General features: G+C 43.5%; 5 protein-coding genes across 12 annotated transcripts in view; 2 read left to right on the plus strand and 3 right to left on the minus strand.

Moving 5' to 3' along the window:
- Positions 1–400: 400 nt before the first annotated feature.
- Positions 401–5,351, plus strand: LOC136191148 (VWFA and cache domain-containing protein 1-like). Its single transcript, XM_065979446.1, has 23 exons — positions 401–565; positions 622–684; positions 750–914; positions 1,147–1,355; positions 1,407–1,572; positions 1,623–1,749; positions 1,805–1,888; positions 1,945–2,085; positions 2,142–2,233; positions 2,347–2,644; positions 2,692–2,818; positions 2,878–2,989; positions 3,094–3,181; positions 3,231–3,311; positions 3,367–3,500; positions 3,555–3,643; positions 3,806–4,000; positions 4,058–4,271; positions 4,326–4,421; positions 4,475–4,525; positions 4,576–4,653; positions 4,753–4,871; positions 4,927–5,351. Exons 1-23 carry the CDS (start codon positions 437–439, stop codon positions 5,207–5,209), a joined length of 3,141 nt encoding a protein of 1,046 aa, XP_065835518.1. The 5' UTR covers positions 401–436; the 3' UTR covers positions 5,210–5,351.
- Positions 5,352–6,032: 681 nt separating this feature from the next.
- LOC136191361 (collagen triple helix repeat-containing protein 1-like) lies at positions 6,033–6,915 on the minus strand. Its single transcript, XM_065979686.1, has 3 exons — positions 6,844–6,915; positions 6,442–6,774; positions 6,033–6,383 (listed from the first exon to the last, which is right to left on the minus strand). The coding sequence occupies exons 1-3, from the start codon at positions 6,913–6,915 to the stop codon at positions 6,033–6,035; spliced, it is 756 nt and encodes a 251-aa protein (XP_065835758.1).
- A 510-nt stretch (positions 6,916–7,425) lies between these two features.
- Positions 7,426–9,128, minus strand: LOC136191663 (collagen triple helix repeat-containing protein 1-like). Of its 6 annotated transcripts, XM_065980052.1 has the most exons (7): positions 9,055–9,111; positions 8,958–9,004; positions 8,859–8,910; positions 8,701–8,796; positions 8,303–8,617; positions 7,963–8,253; positions 7,426–7,907 (listed from the first exon to the last, which is right to left on the minus strand). In XM_065980052.1, the coding sequence occupies exons 5-7, from the start codon at positions 8,390–8,392 to the stop codon at positions 7,566–7,568; spliced, it is 723 nt and encodes a 240-aa protein (XP_065836124.1). In that variant the 5' UTR covers positions 8,393–8,617; positions 8,701–8,796; positions 8,859–8,910; positions 8,958–9,004; positions 9,055–9,111; the 3' UTR covers positions 7,426–7,565. The 6 variants fall into 6 exon arrangements, with proteins under 6 accessions (XP_065836124.1, XP_065836121.1, XP_065836123.1 ...); XM_065980049.1 differs by having other exon boundaries at positions 8,859–9,004; positions 9,055–9,128; XM_065980051.1 differs by having other exon boundaries at positions 8,958–9,105.
- A 951-nt stretch (positions 9,129–10,079) lies between these two features.
- On the minus strand, positions 10,080–13,631 carry LOC136191099 (uncharacterized). 3 transcript variants are annotated; one of them, XM_065979395.1, is made up of 12 exons: positions 13,485–13,631; positions 12,975–13,194; positions 12,657–12,914; positions 12,375–12,603; positions 12,235–12,323; positions 11,277–12,164; positions 11,086–11,226; positions 10,834–11,028; positions 10,744–10,771; positions 10,653–10,690; positions 10,548–10,602; positions 10,080–10,492 (listed from the first exon to the last, which is right to left on the minus strand). In XM_065979395.1, the coding sequence occupies exons 2-12, from the start codon at positions 13,185–13,187 to the stop codon at positions 10,149–10,151; spliced, it is 2,478 nt and encodes an 825-aa protein (XP_065835467.1). In that variant the 5' UTR covers positions 13,188–13,194; positions 13,485–13,631; the 3' UTR covers positions 10,080–10,148. The 3 variants fall into 3 exon arrangements, with proteins under 3 accessions (XP_065835467.1, XP_065835468.1, XP_065835466.1); XM_065979396.1 differs by having other exon boundaries at positions 10,080–10,489; positions 13,481–13,631; XM_065979394.1 differs by having other exon boundaries at positions 13,481–13,631.
- A 2,711-nt stretch (positions 13,632–16,342) lies between these two features.
- LOC136191275 (serine/threonine-protein phosphatase 6 regulatory ankyrin repeat subunit B-like) overlaps positions 16,343–16,826 on the plus strand; it is a gene marked incomplete in the record, with an annotated part of 29,457 nt that continues 28,973 nt past the window's right edge. The window contains 3 exon segments of the mRNA XM_065979602.1: positions 16,343–16,493; positions 16,547–16,632; positions 16,705–16,776. Coding sequence (XP_065835674.1) covers positions 16,394–16,493; positions 16,547–16,632; positions 16,705–16,776 — 258 coding nt within the window.

A 16,826-nucleotide genomic window follows, 5' to 3' on the forward strand; every position in this document is an offset into this window, starting at 1 on the left:
AGCGTGATTAGTATAAGACACAGCGCTGCTTCGTTTCTAGAAAAAAGAAAAAAAGAAAATAGACCGAGTGCGACTGTGCGAGGATCGAAACTAGTGCGAGAGAGTCGCGAGGAGCATGAGGACCCGATAATCGAATCAACCAACACAGCTAGATACGCTTTGTTGGCAAGGGTCCCCGAAGAAGAACTCTTCAAAAAAGATGGTGTTACTTTGGAAAGGGCCTTGCTCCTTTTCTCAGCTTGCATTCTTCGACGATTCCGCTGTGAGAAGAAGTCGCCAAAGCGCCGAACATCACGAGAATCCGTGAAGGCACGCCGAAGGCACGCGGACTCGTGGAGAACAAAGGGTTGGTCGCGAGCATGCGCAGACGGAAAAAACAGACGAACACGGATGAACTTCGACCTTACGTACTACTCCAGGAAAATCCGCAGGAGGTATGCTGCGTCTCGTCGTCTGCAGCGTTCTCTGCTGTGCCTCTGTGCTTCCAACGTCTCAGTCCGCGAACGCTTTCCAAACCGTCCTTTCAGCCTTCGCGGACGACGGTCTCGGTGTAAACACACTGCAAGTAGGCTGCATTTCAGCAATTCCGACACGAGAGCGAGTTCAGAGTCGCTCTTCTAGTCCAAATACGACGGACTGAGCTACAGAAGCGCAGCAGTCGACGCGCAAGCTACACTTTTAGAGGTTTGCTCCCAGTCAGGCCCTTTTTCACCTATATACTAGCGCTTGCGCGTGGGGTCTTCGTTCAGCTTTCAGGCGCTCTCAACCAGAAATTTCAGAGTCGAAAGGCCATCGCGTTGGGTTTGAAGTACGAAGCGGAGCGTCTGCTGGCCCAAGGAACGAATAACGCTTTGGACGAGTGCTGTTTTTTGTCGGAGAGCTCGCTCACCAACGATTCCCGATTTGGCGTTGAAGTAATTTAATTAACTTAACCTCCGTAAATTCTGGATCACGTCGTGATACTGTAATCCAATTGAACAATTTATTCACCTTCTCCGGATTTGTTTTAGTATTAGATTGATGTCATAAACGCTACAGTGGTTATGTAATGTGAAACACTGCTAGTATCATCTGTGCATTATTTCTAACGTCTTAGAAGATGAGATGATTCTACGTCTTTTGATTTTCTACGTTCGTCTTCCTTAGGTTGACCTCAATGGACAATGCAATCGTTTGACGGGGACAACCGACAATGCTCAGTTCAACGTTGGGGCGGACTTGGTCTCCAAGTTCAAGAGCAATTTGCAGTCGAATCCCACGCTCAAATGGCAATACTTTGCGTCACAAGAGGGTCTCATTAGCATCTATCCAGCATTCAAGGTGCAAGACTGCGGATCATATGACCCAAGATTTAGGTAAGAATCAATCAATAAATAAACATGGATTTCATTACTTTTTGCCAAAAGGCCCTGGTACGTTTCGGCGGCCGTGCCCGAGCCCAAAGACGTCGTTCTTGTGATCGACAAGAGTGGCTCGATGACGTCACCGGGTCGAGGAAGTTCCTCCTCTCGCATGGACCTTGCAAAGGAGGCTGCGAAAACCGTCTTAGATTCTTTGAGTCCTGACGATCGGGTGGGTCAATCCTTATTAGTTTATATGTACAATTTTAATTAATTATCTAGGTCGGAGTTGTGGCTTTTTCTACGGTGGCTGGGCACCCTTCTGGTTGCTATAGCAATCGTCTTGCCAGGGCAACCGTTTCCAATGTAGGTGAGCTAAAGACTTACGTTGACAATCTGTTTCCTTCTGGTAAGGATATATGCATGTATAGGGAGGGGTGCGTTATTTATTATTATTGTCTTAGGAGCTACGAATTACAAAGATTCGTTAGCGAGCGCTTTCGATTTATTTATTCAATCGCCTTCGCGTAGTGACGAGAATTTGGCGCGTAAGAATAATATTGACGAAGAAATCTTATGAATAGTGACAGTTTACCGGTAATAGCTGCAGACAAAGTGATACTGTTTCTGACCGATGGAGAACCAACGAGTTCTCTGGGTTCGAACGCGGCCATCATGCAGACAATTCGCGACAAGAATCAAGTACTCGGTTTCAAAGTCGTCATTCTTACGTACGGAATGGGCGGTGAGATTCTCAACGAAATATATCAATGACCATTAATAATAATAAATAATATAAAGAGGGTATTCAATCTTCTGGGGAGACTCTACTTCGCAAGATTGCTGAGCAAGATTATGGATACTACAGTGTAGCCTCAACGAATCTGTCAACAGTACGTAATATTAGATATTTAGAGGACTCTGGGCACTCCTGGGGGGGGGGGGGGGGGGGGGGGGGGATTAATCATAATTGGCTATTTGACGTTCGTGAATTTTCTCTCCTTAGGCTGGAATCGCTAATATCGTCCGAAATGACAGCAATATCCTCCAAGAATTTGGCTCCTTCTACAGCTTCTTCGAACCGGACGCCGAGCTCATTAAGCCGTTCATCTCCGTTCCTTATTACGATCTATCTGGCCTCGGTCTCGTTCTGACTATCTCTGTTCCCGTCTATTCCACACAGAACGGCAAGCGCGGTCTCGCTGGAGTCGTGGCCATCGACATCGCCCTCGCCGATCTTGTATCCGACGTCACGTATTTTAAACGCGGCGAACTTTCGTACGCCTTTATAATCGATAGCTCAGGTGAGAAGCCAAATAGAATAATATTGACATCATGACCGATTTTTTAGGTGTGACTCTCACGCATCCCCTGCTTCCTGTTCCCACGAATGTCAGAGAAGTTCCGACGTATATCGATATATCAACTCTCGAGCATCAGACCGTTGGCTTTGACGAAATTCGAACGGCCATGCTAAAGTAAGACGACCAGCGAATCGATTTCTGGCTACGTGTACTTCACGCTTTGAAATATGTAGCGGTGGCAGCGGATCAAGAGTGCTCAATACGCAATGGACTGTTCCTCTTGGAGATAGCAAAATGGAAGGAGTCCGGCTTGACTCGATTCAAGCGCAATACAATTGGCAACCCGTACGTACGCATTGAGACCCCAAAGTAGATAATTCGTTAACATTTAACCAATAATTCGAGTTTTTCTAGAGGCTGTTTATAGTTGACTTTTTGTTTGTCGTTAGATAAGCGGTACTACGTACAGCCTGTGTCTCGTCGTGGCTAGGGATTTCACAACGGACTACAGTCTGTCTCCGTTGTCTTCTCTACCGAGTTAGTGGAGACGAAGTATAAAACTAAAAGAGCTCAATGTTTAATTAAGGTTCTTATTTGTATCATCGTTTCGATTTGATTCCTCCGACGCAGTCAAAGTGTAGCCAGTTCGGACGACTAGCCGTGTTTGGTAAGAGCATGGATGAAAGGGGGAAAAGACTGTCATGGTCCCTTCTTTCTTTTAGATGATGCTTCGGTGAAAATTTCGCCGGAGGGTTTCAAGGACCCGTTCGCTTACTTGGACCTCGAGCAGACGACGTCTCAAGCGAACGAGTACGTCAGCTATTTTACAGGAAGAGGATCAAGCGCATATTTCAATGTCAGTGAGAAAACATTTTTTTGCGTATGGCAATTGAGTTAGGAGATTCTCTAGCCAACTGTACGAGATTCTCTGGCCATTATCCACTCGGTCGTATCTAAATGGCTGCAAGCGAATGACTTCACCAATTTCACTGTGTGGAGGTAAGAATAAAACAATTTGGAGAAGGGTCCTTGTAAATAAATTTGAAATAAATTCTAAAATATTCTGTTCCAGAGATCTCTAAATAGATTTCATATGCGTTTTTGTCCAAGTATCTTTATTTGTTCTTACGACCTGGTTCAGTTTCTGTCTTTTTTACCTAGATACGTTGGCACCGAAGACGGTGCCTTCATTGTTCTACCAGGCATCCAACAAGTCAAAGAATTCGATCACTTGCAACGTCCTTGGTACAAGCGAACGATCGCCAATAAGGGCGACATCGTCCTCTCCTCGCCTTACGTCGACGGATTTGGAGCCGGCTACGTCATCACTCTAAGCCACACGATCCTCTCAGGAAGGTCAGCATAAGAAATCATATAAAAGATAATGCAAGCGGAGCTTTCTTTCTATCGAAGGGGGGTGGATCCACGGGTTATGGCCGTTGCGGCTATGGACTTTACGATTCCTTTTATGTGGACGGAGTTGACGCGGTCGATGAGCCAGTGCCAGAATTCTGGAACGCGTTGCGTGGTGATTGATAACGCCGGGTTTGTTGTGATTCATCCGGATTTCGTTGATCCGCGATTGGCGTCGGAAAACGGCGTGGCTAATAAACACATAACGGAAATGGTAGCCGAGGGTTTTATTTTTAGGGAAAAGGATGTGTGTAATTTGTTGTTTTAGGAGAAAGATCTAGCTGTTTCGCTTATCAGTAGAAATATTATGATTAAGTCTCGTTGCAATGATTTTCAGAAGAAAACTGTTAATGTTTTCTGGAAGGTTATTTTCGATTTAAACTTGAATTGCAGCTAAATCGTTTTGTCTTTTTCCAGATTGAAATGACAAGTAGCTCGGAGAACGTTTCAGATTCTGTTACATACAACGTAACGTAGATAATTGATTTTTTGAGGAAGCTACATATCTGTCTTCTCAGATCTACAAAGTTATTCAAACGAATACGTTTTTGATTGTCTCGACGCTTTGGTCTGGCTCAGGCAGCTGCCGCTGTGATGTAAGTGAGCACTGTGCAATCCAATCCTCGCTCCCACTTCTCCCTAAGCGCATTTATATTAAATAGATAATGGATAGACTCTTGTTTATTTATTTACAGATTACTAAGCCGCTTGGATCGCGGACTTGTCTGCTCTCGGGAGCCGGTTGCGAATGCCCATGCAGCCGACCTCTAAGCTACAATGAGTGCGAAGGAGTTGATTCCACCAATGATCTGAGGTAGAGTCTGCTTGCTAGATTCCCCTGCACTACTGTGAGTTTCTTTTTATCTAAGCATACCTGTCTGTCCGCCCAGCGTTCCTCCTGTACCGCTCGCTTCTCAGGAGTCGGACGCTACCGACGGCTTGGCTTCGTGCTTCGACAGTCTCCTCCAGTTCACTTTCCCACACTTTTCGCCTACTCCCAACGTGACTTCGTCACCGGAATCCACGACTTCATCACTTCAGCCAAGTACGCCTTTTTCATCGTCATCATCATTGTCGTCGTCGTCGTCGTCGTCGTCATCAAGAGCCGTTTCAATCGTCGTAGCCGTAGTCGTGAGCATCTCAGTATCATAATTCTCGTCGTCCTCTGCCTTGTTCATGTCATCTGCTTCTCAGCGGCCAACAACTTCTGCTCTGTCAAACCTATAGTATTACCTACGGTAGTAGCTGACGTGTGCGCTAAATGATTTAGTTAATTTTGAAACATTTGCCGTCAGTTCGTCTAGATAAGTCTCAATCCCAGTAACAGCGGCTACCTCCCTTGACTGCATTGAGAGATAGACCAGCGCCGAAAATTCTTTGCCCATTCGACAACGAGTGGGCGGCTTTCACTTATTTATGTTCAACTTTTCTAAACAGTGGTAGAAGGTCTCTTTGATAATGAACCGAAGCAGACACTTCAGCTGATATTAGTCTGTCTCATAAGCCAGTGTAGGTTAATTAACTAAGCGTTATGGGTTAGGGTTGAAGTAAGGCGGCTCTAAACGTTTGAAAAACCGAACCTCAACAGCAAGATCGTGAGATTCGGTGAGAAACCGCGTGTGTTGCACGGTCAAACCGTGAGAGTTGAGAGGTGTGTGTTGGCGCTAGCCATGCAGGTGTTTCTATCACGCAAGCGAAAGCAAGAGGCTCGAGATGGATTTTAATAGAAAGATATAGCGACGTCAAGTTCGTTAGTACATATACGAAGCGATGGCAAGGTTCTAGACCTTGTTTTTGACCGGCGGCTTATTCTTCTGGTTGATACCTCGGAAGCAGAACGGTCCTCTGTGGTGAGGAATATTGCCATTGAAATAAGTCATTTCCTTACACGTATAGACAGACACACGAAAAGCAGACAAATACGATGGGAAACAGGACAGATAATCAAGTTCATGCGCTCATTCAGTGCGCTCGACTAGTCAACTTGCGACTCAGGATACTCTTCAATCATTATACGAGAAACAGAATTCCATCCTGACGCACGATCAGAGGTACCGTAACCGCTGCAGTCACCAACACGAACGGCTACCCTTATCAGTCCGGATGGAATATTCTCACAGAAACCTTGTATTTGGCGATGTCGATGAACGTTAGAGTTGATGTTGACATACACGACACCCTCAATGGCCATGGGTCCCGAACATTCCGCTCCGTTAAAAGTGATGTACCATCGTCCGCAGCACGCCCCAGAACATTCGACTCTCATATTGGCGGCATATGCTACTTTGAGAGCGGTAGACGAGTGACGTTTTGTGAAAAGGCATTCCTAGTGGAGCGAAATTTATCATCACGATCAAAATGAAGTCTTTCAGCAGTCCGGGTACCTGCAGGAGACCCGTGTCTTGGTTATCATCTCTCTTCCAGACACACTGCTTCCAATTAATAGAAGCGTTATCGCTTTCTTCTTGGGGTCCGGGCTCTCCCTTTACTCCCTTTTCGCCTTTTATTCCTCTCTGTCCAACTCCAATTGGTCCTTGTTCTCCCAAACTTCCCTTGGGACCCATTAGTCCGATGGCTCCTTTGTCACCTTTAGCGCCTTTTGTTCCGTCGCTTCCTTTTAGTCCTTGTAAACCGTCTCTTCCTGGCATTCCGCTCTGCCCTGGTGTTCCAGGAATTCCAGGAATTCCTGGAGCTCCCGAGCAGACTCCGGAGGAATTCTTAATGTAGAAACGTTTGCCGCGAGTTCGTCTATAGATAAGTTACAATCCCAGTAACTGCGCGGCTACCTGGTCATTTCCCTTGACTGCGTTGAGAGATAGAACAGCAAGAAGACAGTGTAGAGTTGGTCTAACATTCATCTTGTGTGCTCTCGCGAAGCTGTGTACGTATGTGTCTACTTTCGACGCCACTCCTTTATGTAGATCGAATAGGGCACGGTCACCTGGGAGATGTTCTGTTATGCTAACGTCTTTGTCTTTTTTTATTAGATGTGTTCACCAACTTACTGTAGTTGAGCACGGTCCCTATGCCAACTCCGTGAAACATTGTCTTTTCCGTTTCTTACTTCATTGGATTCGTACTTAATTAACGTAGTTTTTAGCACGGTGGCTATGCCAACTCCGTGAACACATGACGTCTTTTCCGCTTTTCTTGCTACATTGGCTTCATCCTGTAGCCGTCTAACGTAATTGAGTATGACCGTCGACCATAGAAACGGTTATTTATGCCTGCAAATGTGCGTAAGTAGGATGGTAAACCGATGAGTGTCATTATATAAGACTTCACCATCTAAACATAGAAATGACCCCCTATTAGAACCCTGTACTGTCATGTGCGAAGAAGCCGTTTTGGTATAGCCTTTCCTTTCTCAAAGCTGAACATTAAGCATACTACAGCGTATACACAAAAGCAGAAAAAAGAAAAAGAAACGATCGGAACTACGCATGCAGTTACAATCAAAGGCTACGCTTTTCAGTACGTTTGTTCGTTCGTTCAGTCATCAATTCTGCTACTGAAGATATTCTTCAATCATTATACGAGACACAGAATTCCATCCGGATGATCGATTTGATGTTCCAAAACGGGCGCAGTTTCCCACGTGAACGGCTACCCTTATCAATCCGGATGAAATGTTCTCGCAGAAACCTTCTATTTGGCGAGGTCGATGAACGTTAGAGTGGATATCGACAAACACGACGCCGTCAATTGCCATGGGTCCCGAACATTCCGCTCCGTTGAAAGTGACGTACCAACGTCCACAGCAGGAACCACTAGAACAATAGACTCTCGTCGTTGCAGCGTACGTTACTTTGAGAGCGCTGGACGAGTGGCGTTTTTCGAAAACGCATTCCTAATGTAATTTGATTTGGTCAACTCGTAAACTAAGGAGGCTCTTGTCAAGCTACCTGTATAAGACCCGTGTCTTTTTCATCTTCTCTGTTCCAGACACACTGCTTCCAGTTTATTGAATAAAATGTGCCGTTTTCTCCTTGTGGTCCGGGTTCACCCGTACTACCTTTCGGTCCTTTTTCCCCTTTGCCCTTGGGTCCCGTCTTTCCAACAATTCCTTTGTCACCTTTAGCACCCCTCGCTCCTTCGCTTCCTTTTTGTCCTTGCAATCCATCTCTTCCCGGCAATCCGTTGTGCCCTGGAGTCCCGGGAATTCCTGGAATTCCAGAGCAAACACCGGTCGAACCCTTAATAAAAATATAGCCTAATATGTTGCTATGAACGTACACTACCTACCTGATCTGTTTTAGGAGAATTTCCTTTGACAGAGTAGAGAGATAGTATCTGGGCAGCAAGAAACCAATGAAGAATTGATCCGACTTTCATTTCGTAGCTTGGCTATTAGTACATCCACCCTTTTTCGTTTATATAGATTGCACAAAAAACGGTTACGATGTCAACTCCGGGAAATAGATTTTAATGTTGACGTCTTCTCCGTCTTTCTTTGGCTCTAACTACACTGGCCTTCTAACCTAGTTGCAGGTGTAAACGCACACAAGCTGTTGTTTACTGACCTCCTCCGTTTTTGTGTGGAGGAGGATGCAAAATCATCTAAAAATAGCAGCAAAGTATGTAATGATTTGAAAAAAAGAGAGATAGTTTAAAGAGCGGCTAGTACACATATTTGTATTTACTTTGTTGTTTGAGCAGGCTCTTACAATTCTAATACTGGGATCGCTTGTCCATATTTATTTATAGCTCTGGTCCAGGTCCAGTCATTCTCCAACGCCCTAAAAACTCAAACCGACGTTACGATCATAAAACGCATTTGCTGAATTATCTGAAGAATTACTTATGGTTAGCGTCTAAGGACGTTGCTTCTGATCTGAGGCGTACATATGACTCTGTTTCAAATTATCTGATGCAAGAGTCAGCCAAGAGCACAGACCACCTTTGCAGTCAAATTTTGCACCGGTATCTTGTGCATTGCGGACAATCCTTCGAGAATTCAGTTGCCAAACGCCGTATCATTAGATCGAGTACTGTACCGTCCATTCAGCTCTGTGCCAGGGCTACAAACATAGATACAGATGAAAAACGGCCGTATATCTCTGCACTGACTGCACAACCTCGAAATGTTAGCGCACGCTCCCGTGCTCAAGAAGTGCCGTGCTTTGGCGTTGTCGAGCGGCGTTTATGCGGGCAAATGAACGAAAGAATGGCCCGGAGTTCCAGGAATTCCTGGAATTCCTGAACAGACGTCAGAGGAACCCTTCGCCTAGAAAAATTCGCCGTCAGCTCACCTAACTAACTAACTAACTGAAGCAGAATCGCGGTAACTGCGGTTACCTGGTCATTTCCCTCGATAGCGTTGAGTGATAGAACTGCAAAAAAACAGTAGAGAGCTGATCTAGTAGTATTCATTGGTACTTTCTAGCTTGGTTTGTCTAAGCTGAGTGTCTCTACCTCCAACCTGTCCGCTTTTATGGGACGAGTAGGGTACGGTTACCTGAAAAATATTCTTTTTTCTAATGTGTTTTCTTTCTTCTTAATCCATTTGATACTTCCTCCCAACATAGTTGAACGCGGCCACGATGCCAACTCTGTGAAAAAAGACGTCTTTTTTGGTTTTCTCACTACAGTTTATTAGATCTATTCTCTAACATACCGGTAGTTGGGTCAGACCGCCGACCGTAGACACGGTTGCCATGCCTGCATTTACACTTAGCTAGGATGCAAGACAAATGTAATGTGGTAAGAAGACGTCAGCATCTAAACATATCATTTCATGGAAATGATCGGGCAAAAGGGAGCGTTACCGGTTGCCAAGCGAGTTGAGGCTGTTGAAAAAACGCAAGACGCCATTAAAAAAGAGGCAAGATATGTGCAGTCATCGGTAGCCTTGCCTTTAGCAGATACGTAGAGAGCAAAGTTGAACGTCGCAAAAAAAACAAAATTGATACAATTGGAACTGCGCAAGTGCAATCAAAGCCTAGGTATGCTCTTCAATACATGGCGAGTTCGGTGACTGAAAAAGAGGATTTTCGTCGATCGTTATACGCGAGACGCATAATTTCATCCTGGCTAGCGATTATTTGTTCAAAATCCAAGAGCACAAAAAAAGGCTACGAAAAATTCAGCTCTAAACGTCAGTGGTTGTTAGGTCCTTTAAAAATTTCTGTCTGATTCTTTCTTTGCAGATTTGACCATCAGTTACGAAATCACAAATTGTAATGAGATTTCCCACTGTGGCATATTCGCCTTTAGTGCTAATCCATTTTCGAATTACTTTGTTGCACTTGGACGCATTGTTACAAGTGATAGATCGCATTTGCTCAATATTTCTCTTCGTTAGAAGAAGCATTTTGGCTAGCTTTTCCCACTCTTCATCGACTAGAGAGCAGATAGCAGGAAGCAAAATATCTGTTGCGACCATAGATGCTTCAATTTTTTCTTTGTCTGCTGGAAAAGTAACATCTTTTTCTGTTAATCAAAACAGTACATATCGCAAAGGGATATATTCGCATCGCTAGTACTGTACCTAAAAATGTTGGCGGGCCTGATGTTGATTTTGGAACGTCGGAACTAGCATGTTGCTGCGTACTCAAGTTAGCGTTTCAAGCTCTAATTATCTAGACGTTCTTACTTGCACTGTCTCGCTTTCCGTGATTGGTTTAAAGAAACCTATAGTTTGAAATTAATTACACCCTAACAGGATGCAGATATATAGCTAATACCTCCTCTAACGTCGTCATCCAGATTTCGCTGCAAAATATAGACTCTTTAGACGCCATAAAGAATTCATTACGTCCTAATTATTCTCTTACGTCGCCAAACAACAAGGATAATTCGAAGTCGTCTGTATGTCCGGGCTTCGGACAGCTTTCTGCAAATTTTACATTTACCTGACAAGGAGATCCTCGAGAAATTGCTTCTTGAACACTTAGGCCTTCGGCAGGACGCAAATGGCACGTCAGCAAATTTCTTATACCACCAAGTTTGAGAGAACCAAAATCTAGAGTCTGAACAGCCAACTTGAATTCATTAAACACTAGTCTTCATCTTTGTAACAAACAAACCTTAATGTGTCGCCCGATTGTCTTCCAAGTCGTTTCGTCAGTTAAAACAGCACTTGTGATCTCTCCTTTTTCGTAAAGTAGTATTTCGTGAGCACTCAATCCGCAGAGCCTACTTCCGGCTTTTTCTTTCCAAATCTCACGCTAATTAGGCATTCTTTCTTTTCATTACCTACTACTACCAATGAACTGACCTGTGACTGCAGCGTATCATTGCAAGCATCTGCAAGCAAGTTGACTTCGAGCGTAACGAATTGACTGTCCCGCTGAGCAGCTACTGAAACGTTGTTAAACGAGAATCCTTTGCCGAATTCTGCAGTCCTTTCTTTGTACGTTGGACACATATCGCAAAATTCGTACATTGAAACTCCTTTTTCGTTGGCAAATGTTCCTACAGTAATCCAATCGTCGTTGTGGGACTTGCGTTTGAGTAGAAAAGCGCTATTGGAATCTTTCCACTTGCTGTTCAGGTGCAGAGTGACAGGCTTGTCAAAGACGAGCTCGTGCGGTGTGACGGTGTAAACGTACACTGGATCCTCTTTGTGGATATAGCGTCGTACTGAAATATTTATTCGCTTCTCTCGTTTGAGACACTTTGCTGGAAACGTCAAAGTGAGTTCATGAATCTCAATTGTCGTAGCTTTTTTTCCCACAATCCAGGCGAGAGAAACAGGAGGAGATTTTTCATCGACTTGAGGAGAAAATCGTTCTTTCCTATCAGATATCATGTTCTCTTGTTCAGCCACAGTATTATTTCCAGTGCTTTGACGATGAGATACTTTAGGAAAGCTTAAACCTTGTCTCTGGCTCTTTGATTTTGCTAAAATATTCGAATCAAGTGGGTTTGTTGCGTACTTTGATACGTCTACATCCTCCTCCCCATTTGATTGAATATTTCCTTCAACTTCTGGCCTAAAGCTCCCTTGTTTTGATTTGTGCCTTACAATGTATATCAAAGCTGCCAGTAGGAACACTCCGAGCAACGCTACACCTATGGCAATCCAAAATGCGTTAGTTTTGTAAAATGCAGAATCACACTGAAGCTGCGATCTTGTAAACCTCGATTGAGAAACCAGACACCCCTGAAATAGTTTACATGTATATAAAACACTTTGTGCAGCTTAGTGTACATGTATTTAAACTCTTTATTACCTCACAGTTTTCGTCGTAGTTGTTTGCAACGCATTTTTGATCAAAGCTGCAGTAGTTATTTGAACTCCATTCTAAAGGCGAACATGCGCCTTCACAAAACAAATGTCAAGTAAATAATCCAATTTCAATGGTTGACTAACTTTTCTTCAGATCTAAAACGTATTTCCCTTTGATCGAATGAAGAGGAAGATTGCCAACCGTATTTGCTACTTCAACCGTGTTAATATTTGGTGACCAATAATTGTCGTGACCGTCATCAAAGCCAATGACCCCTGGCTGAGGAGTGCTGTTTACTTTGCTGTTTTCGTATTGCAAAACGGCAAAAAAATATTCTTCACTCACGCTCAGAACGCATTGAAATGAAATCGACTAAGAGGATATAAATTATTCACATGTTGACCTAAGTACTACAAGTTTGCAACCTTGCTTGAATTCCATGTTGCTATGTATACATTAGAAAACGACAACGTTAGATTAAAGGCTGGAAATGCCAACTCCACATCATCTGAAAATTGCTTTAAAGTATTACTGTCAGACGCTATGCCAACGCTCAATTCTCGGTCGCTGATCAGGGAATCGGTCCAATACGCAGAAATCACAGGAAGTGTATTCCAAGGCAAAGAAGTGGGGGCAGGCCCAGAATAAAGTTCACCAAACGTAATACATCCACGAATGTTAACCTGCAAAATAATTATGCATGCAATCCTGCTTACAATCATCGGTAATTAATCAAGTCTGACGTAAAGAATTGAAGCTGTAGCAGTGTACATTCGTCCCGGTTCATCCAGACGAACAATGAGAGTATCGTTTGCGGAAGATTCTCTTAGAACCCTCGTAGAGTCCCAACTGCTCATGTAAAAAACGTTTAGAGCGGCGACGTGAAGCAAAGTGAGAAGTAAAACACTTCGGAACATTAGAGCAGCGTCTTGCAGAAAAAGGCTTCGGTAGATCATTGTAAATCTAGGCAGAAAAACATAGTTAATCCTCTACTTTCTGCTCGCCGCTCTCCTGCTGGTGTGACAGCACTACGCATTTAAATTAAGTGGGCGGCGTCGTGAAGTGAGCCCGCATGGCGAACAAAACCGGCAGGTTCTTGTTTCTAACACATTTTGTTTGCTAAACTAAAGAGAAACATGCAGAGAAAAATGCACTGTCGACTATATCACCCTCTAGTAAGCTAAACATTATCTTTTTATTTATTCGCGTTGAAACTGTCATAAGCAACATCTCTTTCGCTAATGCTTACATGCCTAGTTATGGCTTTTTTCTTGGATGGCACCGGCCCGCTCTAGAAGTCGTTAGCAGTTCGAATTGTACTCTGTCTGTGCTCGGCTTTGACGTTATGTGGTTGTTAATTCAATTAGACGTCACGAGATCCTTTACTTAGGCGTCATTCCCTATTTATATCACTGACGTCATCTAGAGAGGAAATTCTCTGCTTCTACTTCTCTTTGTATTAATCGAAAATCTTGCTGAAATGCAATGATTTGAATTGCGATGGCTTTACCACTATGAAAAACTATATTTGTAATAGTCATAGATAGATCGCTTGGTTTTGACGTTATGTGGTTGGTAATTCAATTAGACGTCACGAGATCCCTTTACTTATGAGCGTCATTCCCTATTTATATCACTGACGTCATTTAGAGAGAAAGTTCTCTGCTTCTAGTTCTCTTTTTATTAATTGAAAATCTTGCAGAAATGCAATGATTTGAATTGCGATGGCTTTATCACTATGAAAAACTATATTTGTAATAGTCATAGATAGATCCTTTTATTTTGCCTAGTGATATCAGCTTATTAATTCATTCTTTTCTTGCTGCTTCGCAGTACAGGTACATTCCACAGAATTATTTATACACTTCCATTTTCAATTCTTGCTGTTTAGTTTTTAAATTGTGTTACCTGGTGTATCTCTATACATTATAACGTGACGCAGCCTAACATTTGGTGTATCTTCTCTACTAAAAAATCCTATCCGAATGATAGCACTTTTGAAAGCTTGAAGAGAACATAAAATATTAAGAAAAAGTCCGCAGCAGCCAGATTGATAACGATTACAGCCTGAACGCTATTTTTCTTTCATTTTCCGTGCAGCATGCAGCGGCAAATCAAGACGTGTTCCTTGAGGGAGGCGACGTTTTTTGGTTTAGCAATTCTAATTATTGTTAGAAGCTGAACTGTCATCTTCGTCATAGATAAGAGTCATAAGACCTCACAGTGCAGCAGCCCTGTGCAGAAGCAAGCAGCAACGAGCGGTCGTAGAAAACTTTAGCCGGGCTCTAAAGCGTCACATGACAGAAACTTCGATCGTTTCGGGCGTCCCAGAAAGCTTTGCCATTCAAGCAACAGTAGCGGCTCGTTAACCGTACGATGCGCAATGCTTTTTTGCGTTTGAAGCAAATCGGGGCCTCTTTTGAGGATAATCGAATTTCTACGTCTCTGTAAGTGTCAGCGGCTTCGTTTACACGTTATTGAAAGAGGTTCTTAGTTTAAATATCTCCTCGATACTTGTATTTGCGCTCTCCTGACCCAACGCTCGATAAGGATCTAGTTGGTAATTCTCCAATTGTACGAAGCTGAGAATCCCTTCGTATCAATGCATTGAAAGGTTATTTCGTTTATGGGTTCCGTTTTGACTGTATTGTTACCCGGAGAGCAACGCGATTGCTAAGTATAGGCGCAGACACACAGACAATCACAAGCAGTCGTGATTGAAAATTGCGCAGTTATAGTCTGGGTTCAAACAGTTATTTTGCGCCGGAGGATATTCTTCAATCATTATACGTGAAGCAGAATTCCATCCGGTCTCACGATTAGACGTTTCAAAACCTCCATTGCAGTTTCCAACATGTACGGCTACCCTTATCAGTCCGGATGAAACGTTCTCGCAAAACCCTTCTATTTGGTGAGATCGATGATTGTTGGATTTGATACTGATATAGACGACGCCGTCAATTGGCTTTGGTACCCGGCATTCCGCTCCATTGAAAGTGACGTATCAGCGTCCGCAACATTTGTCCTCACATATGATTCTCAATGTGGCAGCGTACGTTACTTTGAGAGCGGTAGATGAGCGGCGTTTCATGAAAATGCTTTCCTAACGAAGTGGAAATTTAAATTTATTTTAGCACGATCATCGAAAAATCGCTATTACCTGTATAAGTCCGATGTCTTTGGTGTCCTTTCTATTCCAGGCACACTGTTTCTAGTTGGTACTGTAGTATGTGCCATTTTCTCCTTGAGGTCCAGGATCTCCCATAATTCCCTTCTCTCCTTTTTTTCCCATCTTTCCTATTCCAATCGGTCCTCGTTCGCCCAAGTTTCCTTTGGGTCCCGTCTTTCCCGTCGCTCCTTTGCCACCTTTAGAGCCATTCGTTCAGTCGCTTCCTCTTTTGTCCTTGCAATCCATCTCTTCCTGGCAATCCGTTGTGTCCTGGAGTCCCGGGATTTCCTGGAAGTCCTGAACAATACCGACAGGACCCTTAAGCAGATAAATTTTTAGCTGCTTGAATGAATGACAATTGATCGAAGGCGTCTACATTATCTGATTTGGAGAACTTCCCTCGACATTGATATGAAATAGTATGGAAGCAACCCCAAAACACTGAAGAGCTGATCTGAAATTCATTTTGTGGCTTCGGTTATGGATGATGTGTGTCTCTATATGTCCAGCCCGACCCATTTATACAGCTTTCTTAGAGAGCGGATATGATGTCAGCTCAGTGAAATAGAGTCAAACTCTTACGTCGCTTCCGTTCTTTGTAGGCTTTAACCGTCTTCTAACATAACTAAGACCATAAAAGGAAGTTTCTAAGCTTGACGACCGCCCTCGTTTTCGTTGGACGGAGAGGATGCAATAAACACAAGCGATATTCACTCGTGCATGTTAAAGAGACGCATACAGTAAGGCACTATTTTGTTGGAATTTAAAAACATGCGCCGTTTTTTCACTTAAATGCTTTTAAAAATTTTAAATGAAAACGACGGGTATTTATGCTCACATTAGCTCATGAAAAAGTTTCAGGAAGCGGCTGCAAAGCGACGAACTAATGTCATTATGAAGTTCGTGGGTGTTGCCAACGTCATTGTCCGAGAGTCCCCGTAACCTGTTGAGTAGCTTGCGGTGGAATTGGCCTATAGAAGACGATTCTAACCAATGTCCGGCCGAGAAACTGCATTCTTTTCTGCTGTTAGAAGAGGAGCCACTGACGAAGTGAGAAGGCTCGTGCTCGAAGGTGTACAGCTCCCTTGGACGGGTACTACTCAAAGCAATTGAAAGACCAATTCTAATTACATAAATGGTGTGCAGGACTGGAACCACTTCAATGTGCTTGTGAGATGGGATACGATGATCTCGCTCTCTTTCTGGTCGAAAACGGGGCACCTGTCAGCACGGTTTGTTTCTTCGTACAACCTAGACTACTTTAGGCAAATCTTTCTGACGTCAAGGACTGTTTTGATGTGTAGGAGACTTTCTATTGTGCATATAGGAATAGACTCTCAACTGTTGTTGTCAAAATGATGACTCGGAGCCCTGAGGTAATGCAGATATAAAATTACCTTAGAGATGATAAACATCTTTATAACTT

This window comes from Oscarella lobularis, chromosome 9, assembly GCF_947507565.1.
Source record: "Oscarella lobularis chromosome 9, ooOscLobu1.1, whole genome shotgun sequence".
In the NCBI taxonomy this organism is placed as follows: Eukaryota; Metazoa; Porifera; class Homoscleromorpha; order Homosclerophorida; family Oscarellidae; genus Oscarella; species Oscarella lobularis.